Below are 15,176 nucleotides of genomic sequence, written 5' to 3' on the forward strand. Positions count from 1 at the left end.
TTCTCCAAAGGAGTTACAGTACTGAGGCAGGAATTTTCCACCTATACTTTTTTTTTAAAGGTTTTTGCCATAAGGCGTGTGTTCTTGCCAGAGAGAGATGGGGAGAGACAGTGGGAGGGAAAGTGAGAAATCATGGTCATGCCACAATCCCTTCTCTTCCATTCTCCTCCTGGGATTTTGGACAAGCACACACTTGTGCCCAGAGTGATTTTTAAGCCCCCAACCAGGTTCAGGACTCAAACGGTGGGCAGTCATGTGGGAATCCAGCGCCTTAACCACTATGCCACCTGCTGGCACTACCAGCTGCATTTTTTTGAGGGGACAGTGTGGCCTTAAATGATTGTTCTGGAGACTACAGTTTTTGCAGGCAATTGTGCAAATAAATTAGATTAATATGAAATGGTACTTGTTGAGGGGAGAAGATTATTTTAATACCAAACTGAATAATGACTGAAATCAAAGATAAGGATAAAGAAAAATCAATCTCATGGCTTCCTTGCTCTCTATGGTGGTAGTGTCACTCTAGTTTTATAGGTGCTTTACTTTTTATAAAGTGCAATAAACAAAATAAATAAGATGAAAAAAGTTAGAAGATGTGTATACAGTTCTGCAATTAAGAAAAATGATTATATTCCTCATAGTCTTTTAGCTCTGTGAAAGCTGTCACATACACTAAAAGCTCATTGTCCCAGGTAAAACAATGATTTCCTCTGAGATCCATCTAGTATCAAAGAATATGTAACTACGCAAGCTTATTCTATATCATGAGGTTAAACAACAAAGTTACGTGCTATAGACTAAATCCAGATATGGTCAGATGCTGAGCGTTGTTCCTGGCTTCAAAATAAGATGTGTCTGTTTCGTCATCTGGTTGCGGTATGAAGGGCATAGTTTGATGCTGCAGATTTTCCCAGTCCATGTCCCTGAAGAGAGGATGGTGTTTCAGCTCTTAAGAAAAATAGAAAACAAAACAGAATATTATGACACCACTTCAGACATGCTGCTTATAGGAATTAAAAAGCGAATGTCTCAAATATATTTTGCCCTACTGAGTTCTGCCAGCCTTGCTGTTTAATTCCCGTCTCCCTGTTTTCACATACGTCACACAGGCATACACTACGTCATGTTCTATAGCACTTGTCGGAGGACAGGCGGGTGCTCTGTTACTGTCCAGTGAGTGAGGGATCTGCCTTCCCAGAAGCCTGTCTGTCCCACTGCCTGCATCTTCTTCTACAATCCCTTACCTGAGAGAAGACGGCCGGCCTCCTTGCTCTCGATTCGCCTTCCACACTGCCGGCCTTCTGTGACTAACGTCCTGGCTTCGAGGTCTTGCCACCTGTTGACGGCCCTGCAATCCTTAGCACTGTCGACTGCCCTAGGGAACTTTAGCAGGAAGCTCTTCCTCCACGCCCTTTCTTCTCCCCAACGCTTCACAGTGAATCCACACACACACACGTTGCCACCGCTGACACATTCTCCTCATGGTTCTGTGACTTCCCTGATGTCACTGACACGCATTTCTCCCACAGGCGGCCTGCCTAGCAGCGTGGCCACAACTGGGATCTTTACATCACAGCACTGCTCTGCTTAACACTGCAAACTCTACTCCCCTCTTTAGCTACATTCCTTGTTTTTTTTTTTTTAAATTTTTTTTTAAAGGTTTTTGCCATAAAGGTGTGTGTGCTCACCAGAGAGAGGGGGAAAGAAATTATACCCAGGGGGCGATGACCACACGCAATCCCCTCTCCTCCATTCTCCACTTGGGATTTTGGGCAGGCATGCCCGCACGCTAGTGTGATTTTCAAGCCGCTGGGTCCAGGACATGAACTGTGAATGAATATGTATGTGTATTGAGAACTGTGGCTTGGTAGACCAATATGTCTACAAGTTGGTTCTCTAAAAACTGTCAAGAAATGGGATAAAATAGCAAAATGGTTCACATTTAGAGAACTTATCTCTTAATGACTGGGGTTAGGGACTGATTCCACAGCGCTGTGCAAAGGCAGCCAGATCCCATATTGCTAACGAGGATCCAAACGCGGATCCCAGGGACTTACATGCCGGGCATGTGCCAGTGTGAAGAGTGCTGTGCCCATGTCCTGATGGGGTGAAGGGCTGGAGGGCAGACTTGGCATGACGTGGCCATTGGACATCTCCCTCCCCGCCCCACACATGCATCAGCCTCTGCATAATGAAGGAAATTACATTAGAACCGTGATTTTCAACCAGGGTGATTTTTGCCCCCCAGTGGACATTTGGCATTGTTTGGAGACATTTTTGTGGTCACAATTAGAGGCCAGAGATTCTATTAAACACCCTACACCTGAATAGGATGGTCCTGACAACAGAGAATTATTTGGCCTCAAACGTCACTTTTGCCAAAGCTGAGAAACTCTGCTTTGAGAAATGGCCCTAACATACTGTAATTTAATCAAAATAAATAGGGACAGAAGAATAGCATTCATACCAGTCACAGTACATGTATTTGTTTCCTTAATGAACAATTTACATAGTGAAGCAGATGATGGGGTATTCTTCAGTTAAAAAATAGTTGCTTCAGTACTTAAACTAAATTAGAATTCCTTTGAGGAATTTAAAGAGAAATGAATATATATATTTTTTTAGAGAGAGAGATTTTTGCTATAGGGTGCATGTGCTTGCCAGAGAGACAGAGAGAGGGAGAAAGAGAGAGAGACAGAAAGCAAGAAATCATAACTGGGTGATGCAATCCCTTCTCCTCCATTCTCTCAGGATCTTGGGCATGCATGCACACCTACCCAGATTTAGTTTTAAGTCACTAGGTCCAGGACTTGAACTGTGGTCAGCTATGTGGGGGTCCGGCGACGTAACTGTTACGCCATCTGCTGGTCCCAACTGAAATTATTTCTAAAGCTCACTTTTCTAAATACCTCCTACTTCATATAGAAATGCATTTTGACACATAACACTTAATTGTATCACAAAAAGGATCTTGAGGTAGCAGCTAAGAGATTTATTAGAGTCTCAAAGTTGAGGTTTAATATAGCCTTCATGGGGAAACCACTAAATATTTGGTTGATAATGTACTAAATTTGAGGTACTCTGTGATGCAATGCATTTATCAATGTATAATAGTATCAGAAATCGGGACTAGCAGATGGCGTAATGGCTATGTCACTGGACTCCCAGGTAGTCAACTATGGTTCGAGACCCAGACCCAGTGGCTTAAAGTCATGCTGGGTGTGTGTGCATGCGTGCCCAAGATCCTGAAAGGAGAATGGAGAAGGGATTGTGGCATGGCCATCCCTCCTGGGGAGGGGGGTAATTTCTTGCTTTCTGCATGTGCCCTATAGCAAAAACCTGCCCCCCCCAAAAAAAATGAAGCAATAAGAAATTATAGATAAAAAGTTTTTGAGAGATTTTTGCTACAGGGCATGTGCTCACTGGAGAGACAGAGAGACACAGACAGAAAGTGAGAAATCACCCCCCAGGGGGATGGCTATGCCACAAATACTTCTCCTTTATCCTCCTCTAGGGATTTTGGGCATGCATGCATATGCAACCAGCGCAAATTTCAAGCCACTGAGTCTGGGACTCAGACTGCAGTCAGACACATGGGAGTCCAGTACCATAACCACTATGCCACATGCTGGTCCCTGCCAACCAAAGATTTACTGTATTTGTTGATAGTTAAGTTTGTCGGATTTTGAAAAATCCAAGACACTGACAAGATAAGATTGTTTTAGGTCCCTGCTTAAGAGAGTAAAATTCAGTATGTGAATATTACAACTGGACCATGTCCATTTTTTTTTTTTTAAGTTTTTGCCATAGGGCACACTTGCTTGCTGGTGAGAGACAGAGACTGAGAGAGGGAAAGTGAGATATAATCCCCTGGCGGAATGGACACACCGAAATCCTTTCTCCATTTTCCTGGGATTTTGGCACACACACACACACACACACACACACACACACACATCTGGCGTGATTTTTAAGCCATCAGGTCCAGGACTTGAACCGTGGTTATCCATGTGAGACTTTACCACCTTAACCACCATGCCACCTGCAAGCCCCGTCCACATTAAACTTCTTTTTTTGTGGAGAGTTTTTTTGCTATAGGGCGCGTGCACTCGCCAGAAAGACAGAGGGAGACAGAGAGACAAATAGCGAGAAATCACACCCAGGGGGAATGGCCACGCCACAATCCCTTCTCCTCCATTTTCCTCTCAGGATCTTGGGCACGCACGCACATGTGCCAGGCATGAGGTTTAAGCCACCAGGTCCCAGATTTGAACCGTAGTCGACTACGTGGGAGTCCAGCAACGTAATCATTACTCCATCTGCTGGTTCTGCATCCACATCAAATTTTAATACAGAATAAGGATAACGATACCAAAGTGTGAAGGCAGAAATAACAATCTTCAAAAGTTCATGGTAATGCATATTATGTGGCCAGCCTGAGGCATGGTGGTTAAGGTGGCTGAATCCCATGTGGCCAACTGTGCAGTTTGAGTCCCAGACCCAGTGGCTTGAAAAACACGCAGGGTGTGTATGTGCATGTCCCAAATCCCCAAAGAATGGAGAGAGACGGGAGAGGGGACTGCAGGGTGACATTCCCCATAGGGATGCTCTCTCACTTTCCCTCTCTCTGTCTTTTTCCAGTGAGCACATGGCCCTCTGGCAAAGTCTTTTTTTTTTTTTTAAAGAAAATGTGTATTGGGACCAGCAGTTAGCATAATGGCTATGTCGCTAGACTCAAATGTAGTCAACTGTGGTTTGAGTCCCAGACCTGGTGGCTTAAACGCACCTGCTGGGCGCGTGTGTGTGTATGCCCAAGATCCTGAGAGGAGAATGGAGGAGAAGCGATTGTGGCGTGGCCATCCCCCCCCCCCCAGGGGGTGTGTGATTTCTCGCTTTCTGACTCTCTGTCTTTTTGGCGAATGCACACGTCCTGTAGCAAAAACCTCCCAAAAAAAAAGAAAGAAAGAAAATGTGTACTATAAAAAGAGTATGCATGAACTTGAAACTTTTTTGGTGCCAAAATAAACTTGTACTTTGGTTCATTTTTTTCACAAATTTTTGAAGTTCCCTTGTAAACTGATTTTTTTTTAAAATCAATTTAGTCAGATTCTCTACAGTGTTGTACTGGAATTTGGTATTGTTACTAATATCACCACCTGGAACAAATCAAAATTTTTAAAAAAGTTTATTAACATAAAACTTTACCTTTCATTCCAGCTCGCTTTGTATCATCAATGGTTAAAAGTATTTCTACTGCATTTTGAGCATTATCAGATAACTTTTCTTCACCTTCTGGCCAAGGGATATCTAGAAATACAATATATAAATCAGCTGATTAATTACTGCTCAAAATAATACAGAGATAAACAAATCTATCATAAAAAAAAGCATCACCTCTTTTTAGAATATTCTGGAATACTTGTTGTGGTGTTTCATCATTGAAGGGAGGAATTCCTGTTAGAAATTCAAATAAGCAAACTCCAAGTGCCCACCAGTCTACTGCAGGACCTACAAGTTAAAGGAAATAAATGAACTCGCAAGCATTTTCTAGAAATATGTGATCAACTAAGACATTAAATAGAGAGATATTTGGATATAATCAGTGCCTTCATTGCCTGAGGTTTTCTCCTGTCTTCACAAAGCGCAAAAAGCCAAATCACCTTCATTTAGGCAATGTGATAATTATTTTCTACTTTCAAAGAAGTTAAGATTAGTAATGATCACAGCTAAAGAAAAGTTAAACCATCATTTTCATTTATTAATAACTTTTGATATCCTTGCTACTTTATGTGTTCTAAATACCAAAATACAACCAAGGAATATATTTAACAAAAAGATTATTCTCTAAAATAGACTAGATCTCAATTACAAATCACAAAATGGTAAAATTTAGATGATTATTTCTGAATCTCCCATGTTTCATAGAAGGTATGAGATGAGGCAGCAACATTTATAGTAACTGGAGAATAGACTAATAATTAGGGAGAGCAGTAATTACAGAGTGTTTTAATGTGGATTTATTCCTTTTAAGAAGAGAGAGGGGGAACCAGCAGTTAGCGTAATGGCTATGTCGCTGGACTCCCACGTAGTCGACCACGGTTCGCGTCCCGGACCCGGTGGCTTAAAACCCACGCCGGGCGCATGTGCGTGGGTGCCCAAGATCCTGAGAGGAGAATGGAGGAGAAGGGATTGCGGTGTGGCTATCCCCTCGGGGGGGGGGTGATTTCTCGCTTTCTGTCTGTCTGTCTGGCGAGCCCACGCGCCCTATAAAAAAAACCCCCCCAAAAAAAAAAAAAAAAAAAAAGAATAGAGAGGGACAAATGAAAGAATAACCAGTTTAACTATGACTTGAAGATGCAATTAGGAGGTAAGTCTTAATAAATAGGTAAAACTGACTTCTAAATAACTTTATTAAAAGCAACATTCATATACAAAGGAGTTTTAAATGATGATTTTAAACATGACCTTATACACTGGTTCAAACTTTTACTGAGTTCTGTCTATGAAGTATTTCCTAAATTAAGGTTAATTTTAGTTTAAAAATAGGTTACCTTTGGGGCCAGCAGGTGGTGTGGTGGTTAAGGTGCTGAGTTCTCACATGGCCAACCACGGTTATAGTTCCAGACTTGGCGGTTTGAAAATCATGCCAGGCACAAGTGCAAGCATGCCCAAGACCCTGAGAGGAGAATGGAAGAGAAGGGACTGCAGTGTGGCCGTCACCTTTGGGGGTGATTTCTCACTTTCCCTCTCTCTGTCTCTTCTGCAAACACATGTGCCTTAACTTAAGGCAAAAACCTTAACTTTTTTTTTTTTTTTAGAGAGGTTTTTGCTATAGGGTGCGTGCACTCACCAGAAAAAGAGACAGAGAGACAAAAAGCAAGAAAGCACCACCCGCCCCAGAGGGGATGGCCACACCACAATCCCTTCTCCTCTTGGGATCTTGGGCATGCATGCACACACGCCCAGTGTGAGTTTAAGCCACTGATTCCGGGACTCAAACTGCGGTCAACTACATGGGAGTCCAGCACTGTAGCCATTACGCCAACTGCTGGTCCCAGGCAAAAATCTTAAAAAAAAAAAAAAAAAGTTAACTTCAATATAAACTCAGAATAGAAGCTTCAGTCTAGTGATAAACTCGCCTATAAATTTCTATTAGACAATTTCACATTTATTATCATGGTTAAACACCATTTCATTTTAAAACAAGTAGGAAAGGGATCAGCAGGTGGCACGATGGTTAAGGCATTGGACACTCACACATGGATGACCACGGTTCGAGTCCCAGACCTGGTGGCTTACTCTCTCACTTTTGTTCTCTCTCTCTCTCTGTGTCTCTTTCTGGTCAAATTAAAACAAATGAATGAATAAATAAAATTAAGTAAAATAATTCTTAAAAACAAACAAACAAAAAAACAAGTAGGAAAGCATTGTGGAATCTGCCATTAGGAAAAAGAATTGCATGCATTAGAGTACCTTTAAACCTGCAAGCCACATAGTCCCATCTTCCCTGCCTATAGCCTGTTGTTTCCATAGTAACAATTATAAAAGCGTGTGGACCACCTCAGTTAGTAGGCCTTTAAAGCAGCACTGAGAAGGAATTATTCCAATGGATTAGATTATATGTAGACAGAAAAGTAGGGAGAAACCAGAAGAAACGTATTTTTATATATTTTATTTATGTTAGAAATTAAGGACCATGTTCCCAGCTTAGTCAAAACATACTCATGTTAAAAACAAACATGATTTCTCCACAGATATGTCATACATACCCATACCATATACTTAAGTCAAAGTCTAATAAGATCACATATTGTAATAATAGCAATTATACTCTATATCATTAGCCAGAGAAAAAGAACAAACTTGTTTTACACTATTGGCTTTTTAAATCAAAACCTACTTCCATAATTTATAGGGATACACTGATACTGTTATACCTATTTTCTAATGATAATGCAATGAAAAGATTTAGAATATCCAAGCTCTTTTTTAGATGCTAACTTTAATAATTTTATTCAGACTATTTCCTCTATTAAACAAAGGTTGGATATTCATACTATGCTGCCTTTACAGGTCATAACAGGCCTGCTCTTCTTCTCGGAGCAGACCACTTCTCTGGCTCTTTCTGCTCAGAATACCAGGACAATTTATTTTTGCATTTCTAAGTGAGCTACCAGAAAATAAATGATATACCGTGATCTAATTATACTTTGACTGCTGTTTGATATGCTTTGCCACAATACTTTATAAAGAAGCTCACTCACCTGGAGTTCGAAATCCTGCATATGAGAAAACAGTAGTTAGGTACACTATATTAAAATTACGAGTTCACTTCCTCCTCAAAGAATTGGGCACCAGGTATTATGACAAATATAAGGGATATGAAGATGATAAAGAGGCCTAGCCCTGATGGCAGTCATTAGCGTACTGAACTGCAGTGCTGGAAGTTACATGACTGACTAGTTGTGAGTTCAAATCTGTGGCCAGGTCAACCTGAAACATGTGGGGTGCAAGCATATATGCCCCAAGATCCTGGTAAGCTGGAGAGCTAGAAGAAGGGTAATATGGCATGATAAGACCCTGTCAAGGGTGCTCCTCCCACCCTCTGTCACGTGTGTGCATATGCACATGTGTGCAAGTGCTCTTATCATGAATAAAATAAAAACAAAACAAAAGATAAAGAAACCATATTTTCCAAAGGAGAAAACAGCCTGCTCTAGAAGAGATAATAGAGATAACTTTAACACAATGTTAAATAAACAAAAATATGCACAGGAGATTATGGGAAACTCAAGACCAAATGCCTAAGTCATCTTGGCTGAGGGGCAAGACTGGGGAGGACATTGAGGAAGTCGCGGCTGAGTGTCAGCATGCTGTCGGGCTGGGGCAGTGAGACAGCCCACCAACACAGTGGCAAGGCCCACTACAGCAAATATGTAAAACTGAAGCTCACTTTCACACTGCACGTAAGCTAGAGATAAAGCAAATTCTAAGAAATGAGCTACCAAGGGGCCAGCAGGTGGCATGGAGTTTAAGGCATTGGATCCCACATGGCCAACACTGTGGTTTGAGTCCTGGACCTGGTGGTTTACAAATCATGCCAGGCATGTATGCCCAAAATCCTGAGAGGATGGAGCAGAAGGGATTACTGTGTGGCCATATGCTCGGGGCGGGGGTGGTGGTGGTGGTGGTGGTGATTTCTCACTTTCCTTCTCTCTCTCTCTGGCAAGTGCCCGTACCCTTTAACAAAACCGGGGGATGGGGGGAAGAAATGGGCTAGCAAACTGACTTAGCTAATGGGACGCTGTACAAAAATCAGTTAAGCACTCACAGGAACTAATTTCTTTAGCTAACAGAGAAAGAATAATAATAGATGTTTTAATTTCCAGTATTAAAGAGATTATTAATAATAGTTAACAAGTGCTTCTAAAGAATTCTGTAGTACTATATAGAAGGCAGAAAACATACATTGTTCTTAAATGTTTTGCTTTTGTAGTGAAGACAAATGTAACAACAAATCACAACACAGGCAGATGACATACGTTCTAAACCTCTCTAATAAGGTGATATAGAAGAGAACAATCCTTAGTGGACAAGGGAGGTTTACTGGAAGAGATGGCATTTGAACTGACGAGGAGCTGAGAAAAACTTGACTGGAGACTGGCTTTTCTCAACAAAGGCAAAATACATGTGCAAAATAAGGAAGATATGAAAATTAAATATTTTGAGAATGGAAAAATAAGGCAAAAAGAGATTCTTTGAGAGATAAGGCTAGTGTGAAAGCACTGAGTCTCGGATATCATGATCACTAATTTAGATTTTATTAGCAGCTAAGAATAATCACCGTAGTTTTCTGAAATAGGAAGTAGAATGAACCTTGTTATGGCTTAGAAAGAAAAATTTGGTGGTTATGATTATAGGCAATGGAATGGTGAGAAGACTGAAAAGACTATATAGAAGGTCGCTAAAATAATGGAAAAAAGATGAGGTTCCTTTTTTGGTTGTTAGTTTGCTAGAGGGCACGTGCCCTAACAGGAGAAAGACAGTGAGAAAGCTTCCTCCTCCCCGCCACGGGGGCTGGTCAAGCTGCAATCTCTTCCCCATTACTCCTTTTGGGATTTGGGGCATGCATGCACATGCGTCTGGTGTTTTTTTCAAGCTACCAGGTCCAGGATTCCAACCATGCAGTCTGTTATGTGGGATTCAGCCATCTTAGCCATCATGTCACCAGCTGGTCTAAAAGATGAGGCTTTTATAGACATAGTGGCAGAGATAAAAAGGAGAGAAAAGCTGCAACAGTCTTAAGATTTAAGTGCCTTGGGGCTGGCAGGTAGCATGGTGGTTAAGGGTGCTAGACTCCCATGTGGCCGGCTATGGTTTGAGTCCTGGACCTGGTGGCTTGCTTTTTCACTTCCTTTCTCACTCTGTCAAATTTAAATAAATAAATAAATAAATTTAAATGAAATAATTATTTAAAAAAAAATTTGAGGGCTGGCAGGTGGGGTGGTGGTTAAGGGTCCTGTACTCCCACATGGCTGATCACCTGGACCTGGCAGTTGGTTTCTTACTTTCCTTCTCACTCTGTCCCTCTCTGGTAAGATTAAAATAAATACATAAAAGTTGTATAATTATATTTTTTATTTTTTTTTTAATTAAAAAAAAATTTTTTTTGGAGAGTTTTTTGCTATAGGGCACGTGCTCTCTACAGACAGACAGAGAGAGACATAGAGACAGCGAGAAATGACCCCCCAGAGGGGATGGTCACGCCACAATCCCTTCTCCTCCATTCTCCTCTCGGGATCTTGGGCACACACGCACACGCGCCCGGCGTGAGTTTTCAGCCACCGGGTCCCGGATGCGAACTGCGGTCGACTACGTGGGAGTCCAACGACATAGCCATTACTCTAACTGCTGGTTCCCTCAACACTAACATCTAAGGGAGAACTAAAGTGACGCAGCTCCAAGTCAAGGAACACCAAAGACTGCCAGCATCCACCGGAAGTAGGAAGAGGTCAGCAAGGATTTCCCTCTAGGCTCAGGGGGAACATAGCCCGGCCAACCTTGGCTCTGGACTTTTAGCTTCCACAATTGGGGCAGTACATTTTTGTTATTTTGAGCTACCCCATTTGTGGTCTTTTGCTATGGTAACCCTCGGAAACGAACATAGTTCATTTCAGAATGGAGGAATGGAAGTTTTTCAGAGAGAGAGAAGGAGGAAAACAAAATAGGTCTAAGTGTCATCTCTCTACTCTTTATGTTCCATCTGAAGGATGGCTCATTTCTGGTCTTACCCCTTTATGTAGAATGGAAGTGAGGGTAAATTCTAGACCCAAACAGGCTTCTGCACACTAAACAGAAGCAATCCTGAGCCCAAACCAGATTGGACCCGGAGAAATGTTTAGAACAAAGATAGTATAGGGCTGGGAGGTGGGCCTTCTATGTATCACTGAGACAGAACTAGAAGGCAGGGGACAAATGGCTGCATGTCCTCCAGTGTCCGGTCTTTCATAGTCAGAGAAGAGGTAGCCATGGCCATTTCCCTTTCTCTCTCTCTACAATAAATGCCGTTTGAGAAAAGAGGAGTGGATGAGTTAACCCTCTTACTCTAGGTAACCTACGGAACAAAGACATTTAAAACTGTACTTCGAACTCAAGACATGCACGCCTTACCGTGGGCCCTGCCTAGTAACAGCTCAGGTGCGAGGTAGTCTGGGGTGCCGAGAATTCGCCCATCATCCACTGGGGCTGCTCCTCTTCTCACACTCTTCGGAGTGCGGTATGGAGTTCCTGACTTGATCTGATTTGGAGTCTGCTAATTCAAAAAAAGTTTAAAATACAACAAGTATCTCAATTCCTTTTAAGGGGAATAGAAATTCAAAAAAACACAGGCTGCCAGGCCTAAGAGAGATGATCAGTTTTTGATCGGTTTTCCTCCTAACTAGTTGTAATGAGGAAAAAGCCCTCATATGTAACGAAGTTCAATAATTTAAATAACATCTGTTATTTCAATATAATCTAGGTATGTAAGAAGCAATGAAAACATCCATAAGAAAAGTTGTGTAGCATGGATTAATATAAGATAAGGACTAGCTGGCCTAGCTGCAGTGACATAGCCATGGTAAAAAGCTCTGCAATACTGATGCCACATGATAGATTGGGGTTCAGGTCCCAGGTAACCTGAGTATGCTGGCTTACATGTATGAATTAGGTGAAAGGCTGGGGATGGTGAGGCATGGGAATTGCATCCTGTTGAGGATGCTTGTCTCTCTTTGATGAAAGTTAAAGAAAAATTAAGAACAGCCACTGAGGAATGCCTTAACTGATGACTAAATTATTAGACAAGATATACAACAGAATTAAACATTAAAAACCTCTCAATGACATTTAAAAGTTTTAAGATAATGTGCCATCTCTTGTAACCTTGTACCATTGTCCTCTGCAGACAGTGTGATAAATGGAGGCTCTGAGGTTAAGGGACTTCTAAGTCATTCAGGAAGTGGTAGATAGAAAACCCAAGTCTTATAACCTAAATCCAGGGTTTTTGATAGTTTAGATTATGATCTCTCTCTAAAGGAAGGGGAAAAAAAAGAGGAAATTTAGAGCCTATAAAGGTTTACAAAACAAAACCAAAATAAGATCTAAAATAACATATTTTCAACTCTCTTTTTTTTTTCATAAAGAAAAGAGATAATTTAAATACGTCTTTGGAAGGCGGTAGTAAGGCAGCATGGACTTCAGCTCTGCACCTCACCATATTGCTGGGATCACATATAGATTAATAGCACTGGATGGTTCTGAGTTATGAGATGCATTAATATGACTGTTAAAACTTCAGAAAGTGCCAGCATTTCTTGTCAACACCTCTGAAGAATGAGCTAACATTTTTTGGTTACTGTTCTGGATAGCAGGATTCTCATCACTTTTTGGCAAAGTATATATGGCTGTGTTTTCTTAAAAAAGTATATACGGTTACATAAATGGCAGGAGGTGTTATAGTTAACAATTAACATTACTACCAGTTTTACCTTTCTGGAAGATTTCTGCATGAAAACCCCCAATAATCCATAGACTCGCAACAAGGAGAACAAAACTATATAATTAATACTATTTAGTCTAGATGAGAGGCAAATGCCTGTCTTAATAGTTTATTTTTCTAAAATCCAAAGAACAAGGTTTGAGAACATTACAACATACCTGATACGGCATGTAGGATCTTCTCTTTTGAGTAGGAGTTACAGCCATGGGATACGAACCACTATAAGCACATGAAATATCCATTGCATCTAAAGAAGTAATGCTCATTTTGGATGGTTCTGAGTTATTGGATGCATTAATATGACTGTTAAAATTTCGAAAAGCAACGGTATTTCTTTTAGAGAGGGTCAATGTTTTCAATACTTCTGAAGAAGGAACTAACATTTTTTGGTTACTGTTTTGGACAGCAATATTCTCATCAGCTTTTGGCAAAGTATTTTCTTGGCAGTTGGATGAAACAGTAAGTAGATCTTCAATATTTGAATCTTCAAAAGAGGATTCTTTCATGCTTTTATCTGGATCTAAGAACTGTTTTTCTAAGGAATTTTCCATTATAGAAATTCCAGGAAAAGATGAGTCCAAGTCCATAGAAATACTTTTAGAAGTCCTGTCATCATCAGAGCATAGAAAACTGGAACTTAAGCAGTCATTCTTACTATTCTTTTCACAATCCTCATCCAGTTCACACATAAGGTTTTTTGCGATCTCTGGTATAGATAATTTTTCTGGTGTTTGTTGCTTATCAATAAAAGAACTGAAAATGTTCTCCTTATTAGCACAGTCATTTTGCTGTCTAGATACTGATAGTTTAAGGTCCCGGACTTCAGCTGTTAAGCCTGTATTTTGATTTGTATGACAATCTATCATTTCATTACCACACTGATACTCAACACAATTTTTTTTATTCTGTATAGTTTCCTGGCAAGGACTAGAGTCAACCAACTCAAAATTTCTTTTTAAACTTCTTTTTCTAAGGTGCTCTTCAGACATATCACCAGAATCAACAGCCCACTGAACTGACTGATGAAAACCACATTGTCCTGTGTTGGTGGCCATGTTTGTATTATTTACATACAGTTCTCTTGCTTCCCAGCAAGTTTCCTCTGAGAAGCTTTTCTGAGCAAGGTTTACACCAGAGCTTCCAGTGGCAAGAACAGCACTGGTGTCATGAATGGGAGAAAGGGCTAACTCAAGATCCTTTTTATTTAAACTTTTGGTCTCGATGGCATTTGTAGATTTTGCACACAACTTTTCACCTGTATTCCCACTCGTCATTGTAGAGCCCAATACTTCGTCATTTTCCTAAGAGATGAAAAACAAAACAAGAAAAAAACACTTCTTTTTAGTTAAATAGGACAGATCAATAGGCAATATAGTCAGGAAAATTTGGGGTAAAGGTTACATTATGTATATATCTGCTTTGCAATAGAAATATAGATGATTCTATTTTGAATTGCAAAATGCACAACACTTGAATTCTAGCCAATGATAAAATTACAGACCAAAAATACAATAATGTAAACATATGTATCACACAAATATGATAAAAACAAACTGGTAAGGATGATGTTAAACTAATGGTAACTTGTAATTAAAAACCAAAAACAGTGTGAGCTAAGAGTCTCTTGTCTTGGGGCCAGGAGGTGGCATAGTGGTTAAGGCACTGGACTGCCATATGGCTAACAGTGGGTTGAGTCATGGATGTAGTGGCTTGAAACTCAAAGTGGGCATTCATGAATGCATGCCCAAAATCATAGGAGAATGGACAGTGGCATGGCCATCCCCCTTTGGGGGACATTTCTCACAGTTTCTGTCTCTCTCTCTCTCTCTCTGGTGAACACATATGCCCTATGTCAAAAACCTTAAAAAAAAAAAAAAAAGTGAACAAGATGAACTGATGATGCACTGATAATAAAACTGTTTCCTCAAAAACTGAATTCCAACTATCTCTGGGTGCTGAGGTTTACTCAGAGATATATGTAAACGGGCACGTAAAGACCAGGTTTTTATTTTTTCTTTTTAATGACCAGGATTATTACAACTAGAGTAAGCCTTCAGTAAACTCTGATAGGGCCATTTTTTTTTTTTTTTTTTGGGGGGTTTTTTTTTCCTAAACGGGGCGGGCGCTCGGCAGAAAACCG

General features: G+C 40.6%; 1 protein-coding gene across 2 annotated transcripts in view; it reads right to left on the bottom strand.

Annotated features, from left to right (window-relative positions):
- Positions 1-247: 247 nt before the first annotated feature.
- The window catches only part of MASTL (microtubule associated serine/threonine kinase like), a 54,445-nt gene continuing 39,516 nt past the window's right edge, over positions 248-15,176 (bottom strand). The window contains exons 8-12 of one of the 2 annotated variants that reach the window (XM_006139747.3): positions 13,195-14,337; positions 11,671-11,809; positions 5,395-5,508; positions 5,206-5,307; positions 248-948 (exon numbers count right to left, since the gene is read on the bottom strand). In XM_006139747.3, the coding sequence (XP_006139809.1) occupies positions 791-948; positions 5,206-5,307; positions 5,395-5,508; positions 11,671-11,809; positions 13,195-14,337 (1,656 nt within the window). In that variant the 3' untranslated portion in view covers positions 248-790. Of the gene's footprint in view, positions 949-5,205; positions 5,308-5,394; positions 5,509-11,670; positions 11,813-13,194; positions 14,338-15,176 lie in introns of both variants that reach the window. The other variant, XM_006139746.3, reaches the window with a different exon arrangement.

The sequence above is a fragment of the Tupaia chinensis genome, unplaced genomic scaffold (assembly GCF_000334495.1).
Source record: "Tupaia chinensis unplaced genomic scaffold, TupChi_1.0 Scaffold000001_1, whole genome shotgun sequence".
Lineage (NCBI taxonomy): Eukaryota > Metazoa > Chordata > Mammalia > Scandentia > Tupaiidae > Tupaia > Tupaia belangeri.